Consider the following 21,148-nt stretch of genomic DNA (forward strand, 5'->3'; position numbering starts at 1 on the left):
AAAACGTTGTGGTAGTTGAAGTAAAACGTTTGATTGTTTTTTTTTTTGTATGTCCAGTAGAGTTATATAGAAAGGATTTGTACATGAAGCACTTATCCTAGTTGTTGAGGTAATAAACAAACTCAGCAAATTTATGATGAACACATAGTATTTCTATTTCCAAACATGGTTCTGCTTAGTGTTCAAATGTATTAGTTGGAAACAAATATATTATCCCTAGATTGTATTGATAATTGCAGCATGACTCCAACAAGAAACAAATCATACAAATTTCCTGGCATGCAAGTAGAAAATGCTCAATTTGTGTTTTAGGTCATTTTTTGGTACAAGGGGCGACTTCTAACAATAAAAATTGAGTATCAGAGAAAACAAAATACATTTTGAGACTCTTTTAGTCATTCCTAAATAAGAAACAGTAAAACAGGGATTTCTGAAAATATATTTTTCCCAGGACACGCTGGAGGGATTACGTCTCTCGGCTGGCCTGGGAACGCCTTGGGATTCCCCCGGAGGAGCTGGAAGAAGTGGCTGGGGAGAGGGAAGTCTGGGCCTCCCTTCTGAAGCTGCTGCCCCCGCGACCCGACCCCGGATAAGCGGAAGAAAATGGATGGATGGATGGATATTTTTTGTTTGTTTTATATTCGCAGATTATAAAATGTAGCATGTTTTTATTCATATGCCAAAACAAAATGAAGTCACATTTTAATTCTGTCTTATTTCAATTTTCTTTCTCAGAAGTTTTCTTTAGGTGGCACTCTCATTAGTCCATGCTGCAGGGCTTTGATCGTGAGGCAACATCAGGATAATTGTGGATAACAAGAATACATTTTTAAGCTTTTCACCTGTAATTTGTTCTCATCTTAATTTATAAATATGTGGCTTGTGTAACTACCACAATTTAGGAAGACTTGGGGTCTGACTTTTATTCAGAAAAATGAGACTTCTTATCTGGGCTCAAAGTCACTGCAGGTGTCACTGTTGCTTCTCCTTTTACCACATCGTGTGGCCATAATTGATCATCGGGTTTTACTTCTTGCTTCAAATACATAAAAATTACAACATGACAACGTTTCAGTGGTGAAAACATTTATTAAACACATTTCATTTCCTACATTATTGAAAAAAAAACAGACCATTGTTTTTAAATAAATTAGGTTTAAATGCCTAACCGTAATTGTGAGTAGGCAAGTGAATCACAATATTAACCTAAGGCATGTATATTGCAGTTAATCACTGTGCTGTGTTGTTTAATCATCGCAGCTCAAAAGACGGGAAAACCTTTCGACTGAACACAGTTCTTTGTTGTTTTTAACTCTTCGCTGTGTCTCTTGCTGATTTCCGCTGCGTCTACCCGCTCTGCTGGTTTCAACATCAGGCACACAGAAAGCATTGATTCTTAAAATTTCAAGTAATACTACCAAGCAATCGTAGTTCTTTTCTTTCCTTAAGGCAGTGCAGTTATTGGGCTCAGTTTCAACGGGTGGTGTACTGGGGACTGCAGGCAAGAGGTAGGGAAGGTGAACATGGATGTCTCAAAGTTTTTGGTGCTGAAAGTGGCGGAGAAGTCATTGGCAAAAAACGAGGCTGACTCTGTGACGCACGGAGTGGCCGGTTCGGGCGTGGCAGCCATGGCCGGGGGGTTGGACAAGACCTCGGACTCGAACTGCAACAGCTGGCCCATGAAGCTGAAGTTTGGCGAAATGACGGAGCGCCGCTGCTTGATGACCTCGAAGGCTTCATTGAGCCTCAGTTTCTGGGTCCTCATAATGTACGCCATGCAGATGGTGGGCGAGCGTGAGATGCCTGCTTCGCAGTGCACCAGTACCTTCCCTCCCGATTGCTTCACTTGATCTAAAGAGGAAAGAAAGGAAGAAATCTTTGTTGAAATCAGTTTTTTTTTTCTCAGAATCACAGTTTAGCTGCATAATCATCACATTTCTTCTCAGCACGCTACATATCTAAAGTTACTCTGGTCAAACAAAGACACCAGCCTTCGTGGCGCAAGGAGACAAACGTCTTTTGCTGGTGTTAGTCACAAAGCACACCAGCTCCTGCACCAATGTGGGGGCGCTGCATTCAGCCTCCATACTCACAGATGTGTGTCCTATACGTGCTGCGCTCCTACAGGTTTTACCCGTACATCCTACCACCTCCACACATATCTGCTTTCACCTATCTCTCTAAATGTCCCTTCTTAAATGCTTCAAGAATTCTTAGAAATTCTCCAAACACCTACAGGTCTGTACTTTCATTCGCCTTGCGTGCAAGTCTGATCTACCCACGGCTGCAGACAGCAGTTTCATTAGCCACTGTGCACACCTACACGTCTCTCTGCATCACAGGAACTATGAGGGCCACTTCTATCCGTTCCAGAGAGCACCTCTTGTTAAGAGAGCGACACCAACCTGAATTGAGCTGGACAGGATCTGTGGGTGTTTTAATGGTCGAAGTTTGCTCTGAATTAACAGGACATACTTCAGTGGGTCAGCAATATTCATTATCCTCCCCCGTCTCACCGTTACATCAGTTAGACACATTTGGGATTTGCTGATTGATTTTAATTTAAGACCAACAGCTGTGATTATTTGTGTACCCTGCATGTCTAATGGCTGATGAATTTCGGAAGCGGCGTTTGAATGTAGGCTAAACCTGCTCCCGGGAACACTTTTGATGCCTTATGTAACAACCAGGCTTACTCAGAACCACGTCCCCAAACAATACACGGTACTGACAATACAGGTCAGGCTAGCTGCTTGTGGATGAGCTGTGTCTTTAGATATGCCAAGCTATAAATATCCCATTGTGTATTACCTTTGCTACTGCCGTTATGCAGCAGTCCCATTACCTGTCCTACATGCCGTCCTTCCCTCTGTAACAGATTTCGCTGCCCTGCTGGCCTCGGGGCCATCAGTAATTTCCATCTCGTACGGACAAAAAACCCCTCTCTTACTGTGCATTAGTCACCCAGTATTTACCCTCCACCCACTCATCACAAATAATAGCTTGTTGTGCTGTGTGTCTCAGTCAGCCTACAAATTCTGACCCCATTGCTACGGTTCACCTAGTTGTCACACTGACTGACCACACCCGGCAACGCAGGGATTTGGCCGCGGCGCTGATGACGGCATCGGAGAGCCGTCTATGCGTTAAGACGGAGGAGGACGGAAGGAGATCGGAAGGGTATAAGGCTAGTGAGGAAATCCTGACTGACAGAAGTCTGGCTGGGTTATATCGGTGAGGGATTGAAGGCTTGTGATGACGATAAACTGATTACCGCTGGGTTTCTCAAAGCTTTCTAGTTGTGAATGGCAGCAGGCTTGAGATAGAGGGAGACTTATTTCAAGATGCTTTTCAAAAATAGCAATGCCTATGTATAGGTATAGAAGTCTTTTTGTATCTCAGCCTGGGTATTTTTAAGATTTGAATATTGTGGCCATTAAACCCGTACATCGTCCTAACTTAGCATCCTTGCAGACTTGAGGGATTAAAGTATTTGAGTACCAAGACTTTTGTCGTAAAAATATCCAGCCACTCACCAATGAATTCTATTGCCTCCTGAAAGTGTGAGCTAATGTCGGCCATGGGGCTATCCTCCACCGGGATCCACTTGTAGTCATAGTGGCCCCTGGTCGGATGCAGGTCCCGACGCGACACGTTGAGCAAGGCTGTGATGTGAAGGTCGCTGAGATAGTCCTGTCTAGAAGCGTGGTAGGCACTGCCGAGGTAGAGGAAAGGCAGGATCTCTACGGGTTTACCCTAGAGCGCAGAGAAAACAGAAACATAAGTCAGGTGTTAATGGGCAAGAACACACAGCCTCTCAGAGAAGACAAAACGTCCACCGCCAGCCTCGATCCATCAGCTTTTACCCACCCCAAACCATGAGAAAGTGCACATTCTGTTCATTTACGGACAAAAACGTGTGGTGGAAAATGGAGGAATGGAGCCATTAAGGGCAGTAGTACCTCGCAACGTGTCAGTCAGAGAGACACAGGAGGTCATTCAGATCTGAGGCTTTCTCAGGCTTTCTATTTATAGTACACATGACAGAGGAAAGGTTGCAGATGAAAGCCTCAGTGAGAGGTTGCGCTTCTCTCTTTTTTTTTCCTTTTCTTTTTTTTTTTGCAGTATATATAAAGAACTGAGGAGCACTGAAGGTCAGGGAATATTGTGATGTGGCTTTGATGTCAAATATAAGCCTCTCTGATACCAGCGTGGTTCTGCGTGTGCCATATATAAAAAACCTGACAGTTTGCAGCTGTGTGGGAGTGGAGGGGTGTTTCCATACCTGATCATAATCTGGTTTGCGGTGAGAAAGCTTCTCGCTGTGGCTGCTGACTCTTTTCTCGGTTTCAGTTCCGCTCTGGTCAATGGTTTTCACCTCAGTGCAAAGTTCAGGGTATTGAGAGTAGAAGTTTTCGTATCCTCCTGAGCGAGCAACACACACACAGAGAAATGCATGTCACGGATATGCATTTTTAGAAAAGAAGCTTAGAATAATTACAACACCACCGCTAGCCTACTAACGCCTTCACACAAGAACGCACTTCTTGTGAAATGCCAGTGTTTATGAAACAGTCTTAGCGCGGGATTTGAGAGTTTATAACCTGATTATAGACGCGTAATTAATTACAGGAGCCCTCACTAAGGGGACCGGTAATCCGTTTAGGCCAAGCATCCTGACAGACGGAGATGGATGCGCTTCCCAACACATTGCCACGACCTCAGATGAACCTATTACTCTTGACTATGTAGTAAATATTGGGCTCCGATGAAGGAACCGAGCTTGGTTCGACATCTTTACCGCCAACGAAAGTCGCTGCAGCATCAAGCTGCGTCTCTCCAGCACTGACTCATCCGCTCTACTGACGTACGCAGGACATTCATTTCTCCAATAAGTGAGAGAAAAATAGCTTCGATGAAGCGATGAAGATGCTACCAAAATGTTGGTCAACAATAAAAAAAAAAGAAGAAGCCATTTTAAGGGTGAATCGCGTAGGCTATTTCATGGATTTTGTCAGACTGCATGTATCTAATTATGACAAATATAATATAATATAATATAATATAATATAATATAATATAATATAATATAATATAATATAATATAATATAATATAAAGTCAATCAAATCTGTCATATTGGGATATTTATATCATATCCTTGTTACTTTATTAATGCTTACGACTTTCAGCCTGAAACAGGGAACAAAACCATGTAATATGAGAAAAAATGAATTCAAATTCTCAATTTGGATTTCATGAATTCAGTTTATAATTAACAAAACTGAACCAAAAAACCCTGGTATATAATAATAATAATAATAATAATAATAATAATAATAATAATAATAATAATAATACATTCTTACCTTTCAAGAAGCAGATGCTTGCCCCGCTCGCTAGATGCGACAGGGTGTTTATTACTATTTGTGCTACACTGTCCTTTTTCAGCTTCTGCCAGTGGGACGTCCGGTCATCGAGAGCCACGATCGCCGATATGCTCCCTTCCCGGAGCCGAAACAGGGCTCTCTCGTCCGGGATGACGAACTGCAGAGGCACAGGCCCTCCCCGGGACCTCCGGACCACCAGAGAGTTGAGATTGACGTTGACGGACCCTTTAATACTGGAGTTCGTGAATGAAAAATAGGGTCGACAGTCCACAATGAGACAGCTCCCACACTCCTTCCTGATGATCTTCTTTAGACGCCGGCAGTCAATGCTGGAGACCTTCATTTTCTTGTTGTTGTTGTTGTTATTGCCTTAAACAACTGAGCTAGATGCGAAAGCGGGCGAGCGGCGAGCCCAGTGCGAGTCTGTGCCTACATTTCCTCCAAGGGGATTCCGGCCGATCGGTTTTATGTGAATGGGACCTCCGGTGAGTGACGTCGAGAACCATATATGGACACCGGCGCTGGTGTGTTCGCAGGAAAAAACCCGCCCACGTCCATGACTCCGCTGTGACTCCGCCCGTGGGCTCTGGTAAATAATAAGAAACCCTCTACAGAAACTACTACTGATCCAGCCATTACTCACTCCCCCTCTCCGTCCCTCCGTAAGATGCTCCACCAGTCTTTTCATGCAGCCGGTGCTGAATGCTTTTCGAGGTCGCAACGCCATGGTTTCTAAAGAAGACGGCCGTCACACCGTCTCAGTTATTGCATAACAAAGCCTTTGCGGCGGGTTACTGTTTGCATGATGCGAGGTTTCTGCAAGAACACAACAAACGATGCAGCATCATGCATGCGTGTGTTGCCTATAAGGAAATATTTTCTGGACACACCGGATCCAAAAAGTGTGCATTTTGCAACTGCTAGACTTGAAGTTACTGTGATTAAAAAAAAAATGATCATGATAAATCATTTCAAAAGCCCTGTCTACCCTTAATGTGACACACAGTGAAAATGTTGTGCAGCTTTTGCTCCAAAAACCTAACATTAGCTGGAATGAAGCTGCTCTATCTTAAAAATCTTCAAGCACAAGTATAATTTAAATAAAGACACATTAATTCAATAAAGTCATAATTTGGATCAAAATATGCAATTATGCAAAGGTTTACCACAAAAGAAGGGTACAAAAAATAAAATAATCCACCGCAGCACAGTAAGAATTGTCATCAGCAATGTTGACATTGCATTACATTTATGTTTCTTTAAGATTATTCAAAAGGCTAGACTGAAACTAATCAGCGACAAGAGGCTGCCAAGAGGCTAACAGCAACACTGACAAAGCTGCAGGAGTTTCTGGGAAGGGCTAGTCATGTTTTACATGAGACAAAAAGCTCCTGTAGTTTTCTGAGTCCGGATCGAGAAGGACTGATAAAAAAAAAAAAAAAAAAGAAGAAAAGCTTTAGCTCCCAATGAAAAAGTTTGCACCTGTTTAAAACATTCTCAAATCTCTGGGAGAATGTGTTAAGGTCTTATAAAACTAACCAAAACAAACAAACAAACAAAAAATCTGGCTCACAATTTCAAAGCATAGATTTTGAAATCTGTACATGTCACGTTTAATAGTGAAATGTGTCCGGTACTGATACCGGCTGAGGAGGAAGCGAGTGATTCAAAAGAAACATAAAAAGCCAGATTGCGGTTTGCAAATGTATACTGTGACAAATACCTTCACTTTTGGAGACATGTTCTGCGGTCCGGTGAAGCTAAAGTGAAACTGTTTGACCTTAATGACCGATGTTACATTTGGAGGAAAATAGGAATGGAGGTAAATCTGCTAACACCATCCAAGCTGTCAAATATGGGGGGTGGCAGCATTATGTTGTCGTTTCACTGAATGAAGAACATGAAATAGATGGCATCATGAGAAAAAAATATATATGTGAAGCAACATCTGAAGACATCATTCAGGAAGTGACATAAGAGTCACAAATGAGTCTTGTGACTGTGCGTCCAAATAAAAGAATGGCGTCGCTAGTGGAAAATCAGTGTTCAGGTATGTCCTAGTCAGAGTCCAGTGGGCTGTCGATAACTCACGACTTCACAGTGTGGAAAACTACTGCAAGACAGAGAGAGTGTGAAAATATTACCAAGTCAAGATGTGGGATGTTCATAAACATTGACTGACTCCTCTAAGACTGAATGCTGTTTCTGAATCAAAAGGTGCTTTTACAACATGTTAGCTTGAAATTGTGCACACTTTAATATTTGTCTCCTTATGAGTATTTTCAGTTTTAATTGAAAGTATTTAAACCACATTTGAGGTGGAAAGATTAAAAAAAAAATTTGTATAATTTCCTTTTCAATTGTGGTCACGTTTGTAGATAGTTGAATTCAATTCTACGTATGATTAACTTTACTTAATTTATATTTACTCTTTAGAGTCAATATTAAGCTCACTGCTTGTATCCAAAACTACAAATATATGAAATGGAGAAGGGGGAAAATGACCAGCACACGTGGAACTGCCCAACTTCTGATTTTATTCGTGACACTTCCTTTTTTTGAATGCATAAAACGGAGAAAAAAACAATGTTAGTTTGGTCACTCGGCATAAAAATTAGCATTGCGTTTTCCATTTTCCTCAGAAGGTGGAATTTGAATGTTGAAACGACGTCAGAGCCAAACTAACGCTGTTTACGGCTGCCTGTCAAACAAAGCGGTCAGATTTTGTAATCGTTGTGGTCAGGCGCCAGGTTGACCAGGCTGTCTACACCTTCAAAAACCATCAGTCGCCAATATTTTTCAATTTAAAACTGAACATGATTGACTGTTTATGTATTGGGACATTATATCAGCTTTGACTCTTATTGCACAAGAAACAGATTGGTATAGAAACCACAGGTTGTCTTAAGCATAATTTAGCTCTTTTTTCTTTTTTGCAGGCAGAATCATTTTCAATTGTTTAATTATCTCAAAGTGAAATGGCCACTTCCAAGCTGACCCAAATTAGAGCCACAGCCTACAGCGGAACAACAGGACAATCGACTGGAGATTGGCAAGAACAGAAATCTTAAATCCTGGCACAATTGTTCTTGGATTAAGGAACAGTTTAGTGAGGAAAACTTGTGGCGCTGAGAAAAATGACAAACGTGAGGAGACCAGGTGAAACATCGGAAACGGACCACAACAACCTAACATCATGAAGTAGGAATCCACTCGAAACGCGGAACTACACGCTTCAGGCAACGCACTTCCCGTCTAACAAATAACACTTCAGTGCAGCTAAAATTATAAACAATCCACTCCAGACCCTAACAGTAGCCGCGACTTCTTTGGCCCTGCGAATTCTCAGGAGTTTATATTTGTGTTAAGGGCTTATGAATAATCCTCCATGTGGGCTGGTCAGGAATGTAGCTGAGTTTCAGGAAGAGATCAGGCAAAGCAGCTGACAAAAGCAACCTCTAACTTCCGCCCGGTCCCACGTATAGCCCAGTGAACCAGCATGACTTCTCTCCAGCATCTCTCAGCCTGTAAGCCTAATCCCCAAAATGAATTAATGGGCTTAAACGTCACTCGACCTACCCGCACACGACAAGAAATCAATCCTGACACACGGCCCAGGACTCTGTTTGGGTTCAGTTGGCATTTGGATCTAAATATGGATGCCCACAGAGACTGCAGACCTTACATCAACAGAAACTGGTCAGAACTTGTAATACTTGAAAAAAAATCCTGACATCCTGTTTGGGGGTGGAGACGGTAAGTTCTGAAATGCTGAGATGTATTCCCAAAATGAGGAGGGTAGATTATACAGGGTTTTTTTTTTTTTCTCAGTCTGACATTAAAAAGACGTAACATTTCCTGTTTTATCTTAGTTTGGATCCTTTCTAATTTGTGTATCTGAGAATAAAGAGACAAACAGTTGCTTGGAGGGTTTTTAATTTACTTTCTTCAAATATAGACGTCTGGATGAAAAAGATTATTATGTCTACCAACATATGGAAATGCACAAATGATGATGTAGTTGCTTTTGGTAGGTTAATTTATGACATTTGAGTTAAATAAAGAAACTCATGTGGACATAGTTTACACTTCAAACATACTGTGTCCTTCTGTCATATCATGAAAAAAAGCACAAAAAAAAACAACGAAACTCACCAGGAAGAAAATTATGGACCTCCACTGATGTGCAGTCCACCCCATATGTGAATTAACCCAAGAACAAAAACAAAAGACCGCATGAAAACGCTAGGTCAGAGTGCTACTATCCACAGAAAAACAAGTCTTTTTTGGTCATGGGCTAAAAGGTCGCTCGACTTGGAAGAAGCCATTACTCCAAATTCAATACAAACACACTAGATTAATGTTTGGAAAGTCACATAAGGACATAACCTTTTGGTCTGACAAAACTAATCACCAACATCACAGTTGGACAACAAAGAGGGAAGCTTTCAAGCCTCAGAAAACACACATCAAACACTTGCAGTGTCTATAAAAAAGTATTTACCCTTTGTACGTTTTATAGTTTTAGCAATCAGTCATGATTAACAAAATCTGTTTTTTTTTTGTATTAACTTACAAAGAAATCCCTTTAATGTCAAAGTGAAAACTGTCGCCTACAAAATTACCCCAAACATACTGCCAAGTTAGTCTCAAAAACCCTGATCTAAACTTTTAGGCAATTTGTAGGATTTGTAGTGGAAAAAGTTACATTAGCAATGCAGCCAACAAAATTCTGGCAAATAATTGTGAGAAGGTTGTGAAAGAATACATGAATATGTTTCCTAACTCTACAAAACAAAGTGTTTTGAAGCCTCTGTAAAAAATATGTATTTCTTATGCAGTGTACATAAATATTTAGTTCCACCTGTACTTTATTTTGCAGTTTTTTGTGCCATAAAGAGGCTAAACATTTTTGTTCCTAGGTGCATAACATTAGTGTTGACCAAAAGCTGCAATGACAAAAAAAGACAAAAAAATAATAATTCTATATTACATGTGACATATTTATTTTAAATGATTTGCAGCAGTCGTTCATTTACACATCTCATTAAAAGAAGAGGTAAAAAAAGAGAGAAAAAAGCCAAAAGATAAGATTTTCAGCAGATCTATAGGAAAAAGATTTCTTTCAATTTACGTGTGCAATTCTGCAGATGCTTTAGCAAAATTATTAATTATTTTCTCCCTCCACTCACCGCTGACCTAGTAAATCCATACAAAAACAGCCCATGTAATTCATCTGAAAAGCTCCGTGGGCAACGGACTCAACAAGTAGCTGTTACATCATGTGTCTGAGGCATAAATGCACAAGAACAATAACAGAAGCAAGAAAAACAAGAAGAAAGGGAGAAAGAGAAGGAGAGAACAGCAGGAGTCCCAGAAAGTGAGAGATGGACGGATACTGACAAAACAAAAAAAAAAACCAAGATCAAATAAAACAGTAGACTGTCCTTCTGGTTGCCGTATTATGATTTTATGGTGTAAAACACGTTCAACTGCCTTGTTGCTGAAATGTGCTGTGCAAATAGACTTGACTTTTACACACATATGAATGGATGTATGGATGGAAAGGTGACTGGATAGCAGCAGAGGATTAGAGGAGGCAGCAGGCAGCGTGCCATATGGCCCGGTCTAATCTGGGCCTGTGACATCACTGATGCGAGGGGAGGCCCACCATCCGTTCCTCAGCCCACGTCTCGCTGGACGGGCCCATTGTCAGCTGTAAACAATAACACCGTGCCCAGGTGAGCCAAATGTTTCTCCCTCGGGGATTTTTATTCCTTTTCGTTCTCACAATAACCACTTTTCCCTCTCCTCTGACACGTAAACGGTCGGCATCCTCTCTCGACAGGCTTGCTCCAGCCTTTGAGCTGCTCTGTAGAGCGGCTATAATGTGTTCGGGAGGCAGGCAAAGCCCCGCAGGCCGCCTCAGAGGACACGCCTGGGTCGTGTGAGCTGGAGTCACAAGTGCAACAGTCTCTCTTGCATGGAGTTTGGCATCATTTTACAACAAAAATTAAAGAGTGTGTGGGTGGGAGGCAAATTCAAGAATTATTCTGCAGCCTGCAGTTTTGCTTTTGCTTTGCTTACTTACGATGCCCTGAAGAAGCTTTTATGCCACTACAACTTGTCCACTGTTTTCTTTGAAAGAACTACAAATTTCGGCGTATTTTAATTAGATTTTATCTAATGAACCCACACAAATAATTTTAAAGTGGAAAGAAAAAAATATATTTCTTTTAACTCTGGGAAGAGTGTGTGCAAGGGGATAAATTTAGCATTTTGCAGGTAGGTTAAAAAGTGTCACCTGACTGGAGCGCTTAATTCTTTATGAACTCTACATTGTATGAACCCTACATTGCGCCATGCTCTTTCAATTTTTGAACGGTAGATCTGTGTGAGATGTTCAAAACCTGAAACACTTTGATAACCCAACCCTCCATTAAAAGCCTCCATGACCTGTCTGGAACGCCGCACCAGACAAAATGAGTATAAAAAAAAATTAATAAGAAATCAACAAAACGTACCACTGTAACTTTATCTTTCACAAACTCACACATTTAAGTTTAAAATCTAAAACTCCCAAGACTTACTTGAGTCAAAGTGTAGAAGTTAGCGCATGTTCATTGGTCATCATGTGGCGTTTGGTGCAATAATGTTCTAATTTTTCTTCTTCTTCACAAATATAAGCTACCCTGTGATAGCCTATCACAGAACATTCCAGTTCATCACATTGACGTTTCTGGTTGTACATGACTAAATGTAAAAAAAAAGACGATAAATGTCCTAGACTTTCAGGATATGTTAAATCAGCCTACTTGAAGTCCAATGATTTTATTACGTTGTTGCTTTTTACATCTTCCAGGAAAAATTATTTGTTTCAACAAAAATTTTAACTGACTAATCCCCAAAGAGCGGTCAATTTCCTGTACGCAGCATTTCTTATCAGGTTCCATTTTTGTGCTTGCGTCTCCTTTTGCACCCGACAAAAACTCTTTTCCAGACTGCGTTTGCATATGTTCGTTTGTATAAAGCTACTTCCTGTTGAGAAAGCCCCCTTTTTTTCCTCTCTTCCATGTGACTTATGAAAAGAATCCATACACAATAGGACGCCTTCGCAGGGACATACAGTCCGGCTCAGCTTTCCTCCTCTCTCAGCTCCACAGGTGCTTCCTGGCTGGAAGACAGAGGCTGCAGAGGATGATGCCGTTTCCCAACAAGGCCCACATTACTCACCTAGGCTGACCACTGAGTGCAGCAGATTGGAATTTTATCAGAATCACTCAAGACGGAGAAGAAGCTGGAAATCACAGCTCACAATGAAAACAGTGGCAGTGAGTCTGTGCCACAGAATTCATACATCGCAATATGTAAATAAAGGTTATTTTTGTACCATTTCCTGGAATGCTTTTAAACTGTGCGTAGGCGCAAAAGTCCTAATATGTAAAGAGTCTCAAAATGTAGTTGAAAATAAGTGACGTGAATTTTTTTTTTTTATCAAACTATTTCTATATAAAGTTTGTTCAAAAATGATCATACAGCAGTTTTTCTCTCCAAACACAAATGATCAGCTGATTATGTTTTATCTTGTGGTTGTCTCGGTAGTACATTATTTTAAGTATTTTGTTTGTAGATGAGTCATTTTAATCATTTCCCTTTTTAAATTTTGCTTCTATGACTTGTAGGAGGGAAAGCAAAAAAGCTTGTTCCAAACTCTGGGATTTCAAGGAATACAGCCAATATTAACTTTGAAGCCTGATTCTAACATGAACATGGTGGGAAACACAAAAATATTGCCCACACAAACACAACAGGTAATAAAACAGGGAGGCATTTTCAGCACATCAGAAAACACAAAACAGCAGCACCAGAAAAAGCTCAAGAATGAAAACGAAATGTCAGCAAACAAAAATACGATGCCACAACTCACAGAATATATTACCTCAATATTGAAAGGAAACATGTATTGTAAACAAAAGTAAAACAAGAAAGAAAAAAAACAAAAAGAATTTCGTGGGACTCATTGGAATATTTTCAAATGTGAACATTTTAAAAACCTGGCTTATTTTGTGAAAGGAGATTATTAGAAACAATGGTGCGAAGGCACCAATGTGTTCAACAACAGTTAAACTGTTTACCGGGGTTTTTCCACATCTCTTTCATTTTGTGCTCTCTCTGCTGCCAATAAACTTGGTGTGTTTTGAAAAAGTTTCTGACAAAGAGGAAGTGGCGTTCTGTTTTTGAGAAAACGTGAGTTATGGGAGAATCCTGGCAGTGCTGCAGCCAAGTGCTGCAGCCATGTTGGCGTACTTCTTCTTCTGTGTCTTGGTGTTGTTAATGTCAAAGATCCAGGCTCTTACTGTCGCAGTACAAAAGTATATATATCACAGCTGTACTTAATGACACTTCTGTAAACGCTTTAAGGGAAAAACTGCAGCTTAGAAAAATATTGCAGCGTAGACTGACCCTGCTTCAAAAACCTAGAAATTCTGGAAACGGCACTAGACCTGTGTTTTTGGAACCAAAAAGCCAATTTTCGGTGATTTGAAGGTGATACAAAGATGTATGTTTTTGTATGTATAATGTAATATAAATATAGGAGCTTTTTAGAGACCATAAAAGGAGTAAAACAGGGTGAAATGTGATCATTTCCACTTTTTCTTTTAAACTTTTGTAAAATAATGCAGTTTTTCAAGATTAATCTAAATAGGCTTGTTTTTATATAATTTTTTTTAAATAAAAATATATAATTCATTCACACATAATGAATGAATGAATATATTTTATTAATCCCAGAGGGAAATTCACACCACTAAGCCTATTTAAAAGACACAGTTTCAACTAAATAAATCACGGAGAGCTCACACACTGACTGCTGTCTCTAAAAGTATGTCATGTCCTTGTTGTCATTAGCGAGGAAACAAATATATTCTAACGAGTTTCTCAGCAATCCTGATGGCATGATTTCGCACGCTTCCGATTAACAGCAAACCTCAGCGATTGTGAGTAACCATGGAGTCAAGTCGGATCACATCCAGTATAGCCGTGGCTGCCAAGCTCAGTGAGGAGCAAGAATGCTTGGTATTCCTCAGTTCAAGTCATAATATGATGGCTCCTATGACACATGCTGAGCGCACACACACACGTACACGCGCACACACACACGCGCACACACACACACACACACACACACACACACACACACACACACACACACACACACACACACACACACACACACACACACACACACACACACACACACAGAAAGACTTCAAAAGATTTGAGTCATCGTTTCCACCCATCATCGTCATGACTCCTAAAGGCAAACCACACTCTAAGGCAAGAGCTGATGGAGGAGAGACACTTAGGCAATCTGGCAGATTAAGCACAAAATAATTCAACATTTTTTTTTTTCATTCAAAGGAAAATATGCTCCGGGGATGTTGAGGTGACTTTAAAAATAGCAGAAGCCTCAGGTGGTGCCATATTTTGCTTGGTGTGTTTATGCTGCAGAGGTATGGGAGCTCTGGGAATTAACATTCAACCTTTTTTTGTTATGCCCCTCTGTGACGTTTGAAGCAGAATTTTTTTTTTTTACCCCATCCCCTCTCCTCCCCTGCGTCCATGTCGTCACGCTGCATCCAGATGTCCCACGAAGCTGACCGAGCTTCCGGTGATTAGGATGCAGTATGTGGAGGTAAAGCAGAATTACATTTCGCATTGTGCTGCACCGTGAATCACAGCGTGACCCGGTTACTGAAGGGGGAGGTTTATATTAGAGCCCACCATTTATCACATCTCCCAAAATAGTTCGAGTCTGCATACAGATCTGTGAACGCTGCCATGACATATGATGATTAAGGTAAGCAGACTGCGCTGTTCTCTCCACCTGCTTCACACAGACACGCACACACACGCACACGCATACACGCGCGCGCGCACCCACACACACACGCACCCCCACACACACACACAGAATATGTAACTCTGGGCTATAAAACGTTGGAAATAGTTCTGTGGTTCCAAATACCATCACGTGAGAGACCATGTTCCTAAAACTCAGATACAATCTGTAAAAAAACAAAAAAACAAAGGTAACTCCTAGCCATAAAAACGTTCAAAGCCGTTACCTTTTTGGCTTTTTAACTGAGTTGGCTAGCTGCTGGGAACAATATTGTTTGACTTTGTCCTGCCTCGCTATTGACCCTTTGCAACTGCGTTACTTAATCACGTTGTGGCGCCATGATGGACGTCGGAAGTGACGGACGGTTTTCCCCGAGTTATTTGTGCCAATATAGCCTTGACTTCTGCTTGTTCATTTCATACTTCTGCTCATGTGTGGAAGTAGCATATCTAACTGGAGCTCATAGGTATTTACAAAAGTTAGCCAGCTAGTTAATTAGCTTAGAAACCTGTACAGTCACTCCACCAACTTTGCAGGCTGTTTCTTACAAAGTGGTCCATTCAGAGCTTCAAATGCTAAGTTGTTGAACACTATTCTCTCTTTTTTTTTCTTTTTTTCTTTAGGTTTTATTGGCTCTCGTGGCCTTTATTTGATAGTGAATTGACAGGAAAGTGGGTAATGAGAGAAGGGGGAAGACATGCGGCACTATTCTTAAAGAACACGTATTGTCATGGGATGAGAGGATAATTTGAAAGGAGCTACAGAAGCCATGTAAATATTTCAAAGAAACACATTGGAAGGATCAACTTGAGAAAATTCAGCAACACTGCGAAACACCAATCACTTGAATCCTCTAACACAGAAGAACCTAAAAGATCAAAACCCAGTTAACAACCAAACTGAAGTGCAACAAATCCCTGGAACTAGTAGGGTTACGTTAAATTGAAATGATTGATTTATAGTTTAGGGAGGAATTACTTTATCACAAAGGGTATAGGGTGATTTGAATGACTTTTTTCCCTTAATGAACATAATCATCATTTTGAAAACTGCCTCTTGCACGTAGCCATCTTATCTTTATGTGATGTCAATGTGCTTGGTTTCTGTTTTAGTCTACGGATAGATGAATACTATTTCACAGCACTCCAAGTTCACAGAGTTCAGCCTCACACCTCACAAGGGGAGTTTTCATTTCCCGTGGACGTTAGAATAAGTCCACATCCATGTGTTTTTTGTTGAAAGCAGAAAAACCTAAAGGATTGTGCTTTTCATTGAGGTTTGTTACCTGGTAAGTTACTATTATATTTTAAGTTGACAATAAAAAACTGATTGTCCAGCACTTTCTGCGACACTGGGAGAGCTACTGTGAGATTTTTTTGGCCATGTTTAATTTTCAGCTCATGGCTGAAAAACCTTTGACTTTCTGGGCTTAAATGTCAACTTTGTGGTTGATCTTTTTATTTTCTGGATCAGAACTAAGAAATTTGACCTTTAGTTCAAATAAATCCGACTGTGTGTTGATGTTCATGAACTTTTACCACACAGTACAAGAGTTTGTCTTTAAGACTTCATAAATATTTCTAGACTAAAAAATTCTAATTTGCTGTAAATCTGACAAACACCTTAAAAAACAAATGTTCCTTTATTTGTTTAGCTTGGTGTTAAGCCAAAAATAAATCATGAGTGCAATTTAATTAAGGTGGCATTATGATCGCAGGAACATAGAAAACAGTTCCTCATCTGCCTCCAGTGTGATTTTCCAACACATCCTCCTATGTAACAATAAGCTCTGCCAAACCTTCCTCTCACTTGTCCTTTTAGCGCCCGTAAACACATACAGAGCATGTCATTATATTGTTATCTGTCTGCACTTCCGCTAAATACAAGTGAGCACAGAAGAGACTGAGGAAGTCAGAAGATAAATAAACACAATGATAGAACTGAAAGTTGGTGGTTATCCAGAGGAGGAGTGATAAACACCGCTCTAAGCTCCTGGCTTTGTGGGATCCAACTGGCCGGCAAGCCGCAAAGTTGGAACCAAATGCCATACTTGTACACAAAATGGTGGAGTTTATGTTCTTTTTCCTTGTCAGAATTTATAGATTCCCAAATGTAAGCAAGCATGCATTTGTGGAATTTCTTTTTTATTTAAGATTTGTTGTTGGTGTAGAATAAGTGTTTTTGTCACAACTTCCTGCTTCCTCATTTTTAATGGAAAGGTGCCGACAACCAAACATGTTTTTTTTTGTCAGTAAATTAAACCGCCTGAAACATAGTCGGCAGCTTATAGGGAGAAGCATTTCCTGCTTCTTGCCAAAACTGAGGCCTTTGTTATTCAAGGACGCATGTCGTCTTGCAACAACACATTCCTGCAGACAATTGAATGCATATACCTGCAGCTGTGCACTTGGAGTGGAGTAAAATTTACTGGAGAAAAACAATGAAGGGAAATTGATTAAAAAATGTTAGTTAGTTTTAGGTCAAACAGAAATGAGAAAAGTGAGGATAGCACGGTAAATACGCAGTTTGCAGTAAAAGACGTTGATATTTTTGGTTTTTTTACTTGCAACATAAGGGCTAGGGTTAGGATTTTTCAGTGAGCGGTTTCAGCCAGTCAGATTAATTAAATCCTATTTACAGACCTCGTAAAATTAGCCTGACAAAAATACGAGAGGTGAGTGAATGCAGAATAAATAGGGTGCAAAAGAGCATTTGTTATTCTTAATCTTAACATTTTGCTTAGCTAACATCACTAACTTCAATCTATTGGTATTTCATGTGATACACCAACACAAACAGTGGATATTTATAAAATAGAAGAACAAAATTTACATTTTTAAAGAGAAATCTGAAAAGTGTTCCACACATATTTATTTACTTCCCTTTATGCTGACACCACTAACTAAAATCAGTAATTCCATTCAGATATTACCTAATTAGTAAATAGAGCATATCTCCATGTAACTTAATTGTGGTATAAATTAATCTATTATGTGAAATATGGTTAAATAACTTTGGTGAACAGCCAACAGTATAAACCCAAGGAAAATCAGCAGACAGGTCAGGGATAACTGAAAACTTTTGTCATCCGGTTTTTGGTAAAAAGAGAGAGAAAAACGATGAATCACGCAAAAGGAAATTATTTTAATTCATCATGCAATTAATCGATTTACTGTGGCTGCCACATAGATGGATACATAATTGGAGGACATTTGAGTCGTACCTCCCTGCTTAGAGGGTTCTTTTCTTAAAATGTAAAACATAGAAGTCACTCAAACATCTCACCAATCTCACTCAGCCACCCTTCCCTATCTCTCTACATTTAGCTCCCATCCTGTCCTGTCTTTCCCGGTCGTCCGGCCCTCTCTACCCACTCTCTTCCTTCCCCTCCCCATCCTCTCCTCTCATCACATGTGTGGGAGATGCAAAGCCAAATCCACTCAGCTGGAATTAAACTCACTGGGGCCTTAGAGATCGCAACGCTTCACTTTAATCACACAAACGCATAGAACTGTCGCTGCACACAAACTCACGCATATGCTGGTTCGCCCGGCTGACGGAAACACTGAGGCGGCGAGTGGAAAGATGTCACAGATATGAAGGTAGTAGGAGCGGGTGTCAACTGGGCAGTGCCCACGCCACAGAAAGTGAGGGATAAACATTGCTGTCATAACAGCGGTGACAGCGTTGGGTCTGCACCTACACTGGTTTAAAGTAAAATAACACAGTATTACGTTTAGGCGGTGGCCAAAAATGACAGAGTGAGCAGTGCACAGGCATCCAGAATGCGCTTTTCCACTCCGCTTGGGGCTGATGGCTCGAGGCTACATGAGTCACCGCCAGGTGAAGGTTGCATTGTGGGTAATTTAGGTATATATTAGACATGTAATCAAAAAGAGTGTGTTTATTTTCATCCTGAGCCAGCTTTTAACTAAGGGTGATAATGCTGTCTGTTGCAAAAACAGCGCGTTTGGGGATCTGAGTCATTCAAGATTGGGCAACTGCCAATATCAAGTTCTAATGCAATAACACTTTCAAAGAAGTCAAATCAAAAACAGGAACATGTTTCAAACATCAGCAGCTATAAAGAGGAGGAAAATGACATCCTCTGCATTTCGCAACGACATCCTGGACAGAGTTTTTCCTGTTGTTGCAAAAGCCCAAAAACGTGAACTGTTGCATGAGACAAGCCACACTAAAGGTGTTTTCAGACCTGATAATTCGATTGGGGACCAAACTTGCAACATTTGTTACATTTTCAGCTGGTGCGGTTTGCTTTCACACTGTACCCTGTCAAACCTACCAACCCGTTTGATAAACCTGTTCACCCCATCACCTGTGGTGGCGCTGCACCAAGAACCACCGAAGGAAAAAACACAAAAATCTCTTTAAAGAATTTACACAAAAATAGGGTAGCATCAGATTTTTGTGCTTCGAGGATTTCTCTTTTGTCTTTGATCAAAGACCACAATCCATTTCTCCCGATAGCACTAGACTTGCATAGTTTGTTATAGTTGTATTTACTCAGAATGCTCAACGCTATAATCCACTTCCTGCTTTCACAGCGATCTTCGTCTGCTTGCGTTCACATATGCTTTTGAACCGCACCAGAGTTCACGTCAAGCGAACCTAGGTTTTTAGGCAGACTTATTCCCAGAGGAAACTCAACATGGATTGACAAAGATGTTGGGATGATCTGCTTCTTTATACAGGTCTAAACATGTCAAATAATGCTCTTTAAGTGAATAATCATATTAACGTTCTGACTCAGAGGATGCTAAACCAGCACCAATACAGATACCAACCCTAATTAAAGACAAGCCAAGCCCACTTGCATTAAAATCTAGTTGCAAGTGGATTTTAAAGCACTTTTTCATTTTTATTCATGATATATACAATCACTAAATATCACTTTGGCAACGTTTTTGACTGTATTTGATACAGTATTTGCTGCCAATGATAGTTTACTTTAATTTGACTTGAATAAAAAAAGAAGTGTGAAAGTTCAGAGTTTGCCAGTAATACTTTTTCGGTTTAAAGATTCTCATGAGACAGCGACTATAATATTTTGACAACTTTGTCACCTAAAACATTTCTTTTTAAAACATAACCGATCTAAACATACAGTTAAACTCATGTCTTTTTCCTCCTAACGTTGCAGCTCTGAATTATTTTAGTAATTTATTACTCTGTTGAGTAATCTCTCCATTAATAATGAATTACTTGTAATACAACAAGCACTAACAGAGTTTTTTGCGGTGTTCCACTGAAATCTAAAGTCAGGCTGCGCCTGTATTTTTCTCCATTATCACTCTGTGCGCATCATCCACAGCGTAGGAGTGTCTCTTTCCAGGACATTTTCTTCTCATAAAAACCTAAACAGTCATCTTGGTTGGCTTTGTTCAGTGATGAGTTATTAAGATATCTGCAGCAGCACGTTAAGAACTTCCATTTATTCTCACAGGATGTTCAAATCTCAAACAGGTATGTAGAGAAAAAATGACCTAAAACATCTTGTTTGTTGTGCAAGAGTATAAAAGCATACTGTTGCTTAGGAGCAAGCTGCCAGGATGCCCTCTCTACAGATTGTTGAAAGTATCAGTTTCACATCACCACATGAGAAAAGTGGGAAAATAAACATGTAAAATATGATATGCTAGTTAGCTCAATGTCAAGGTTTCCACATTAATATTTTGGATGTTAGCATAAATTGAAACCAAATTGCAAACACTTTTATGTCCAGTATTTCCTATTGTTCTAGGTAGTACCTGTGTTCAGTGAAGCTGTCTGAGGGATTCAGAGAACAGTCATATGATCTGTGATATTTCCTCTTTCTATATCACTCTTTAACAATC

The 21,148-nt window shown here is 40.2% G+C and overlaps 1 protein-coding gene and 1 long non-coding RNA gene across 2 annotated transcripts; one reads left to right on the forward strand and one right to left on the reverse strand.

The window, feature by feature from the left end:
• Positions 1-1,069: 1,069 nt before the first annotated feature.
• Positions 1,070-5,924, reverse strand: dusp5 (dual specificity phosphatase 5). The gene is made up of 4 exons (XM_008410888.3): positions 5,369-5,924; positions 4,286-4,425; positions 3,537-3,756; positions 1,070-1,851 (listed from the first exon to the last, which is right to left on the reverse strand). The coding sequence occupies exons 1-4, from the start codon at positions 5,730-5,732 to the stop codon at positions 1,445-1,447; spliced, it is 1,131 nt and encodes a 376-aa protein (XP_008409110.2). The 5' UTR covers positions 5,733-5,924; the 3' UTR covers positions 1,070-1,444.
• Positions 5,925-10,169: 4,245 nt separating this feature from the next.
• LOC103465696 (uncharacterized) lies at positions 10,170-15,722 on the forward strand. Its single transcript, XR_533834.3, has 2 exons — positions 10,170-11,130; positions 12,545-15,722. It is a non-coding gene; the product is annotated as an uncharacterized LOC103465696 (long non-coding RNA).
• The last annotated feature ends 5,426 nt before the right edge of the window (positions 15,723-21,148 follow it).

Source organism: Poecilia reticulata, chromosome 1 (assembly GCF_904066995.2).
Source record: "Poecilia reticulata chromosome 1, P_reticulata-male-v2, whole genome shotgun sequence".
Classification (NCBI taxonomy): domain Eukaryota; kingdom Metazoa; phylum Chordata; class Actinopteri; order Cyprinodontiformes; family Poeciliidae; genus Poecilia; species Poecilia reticulata.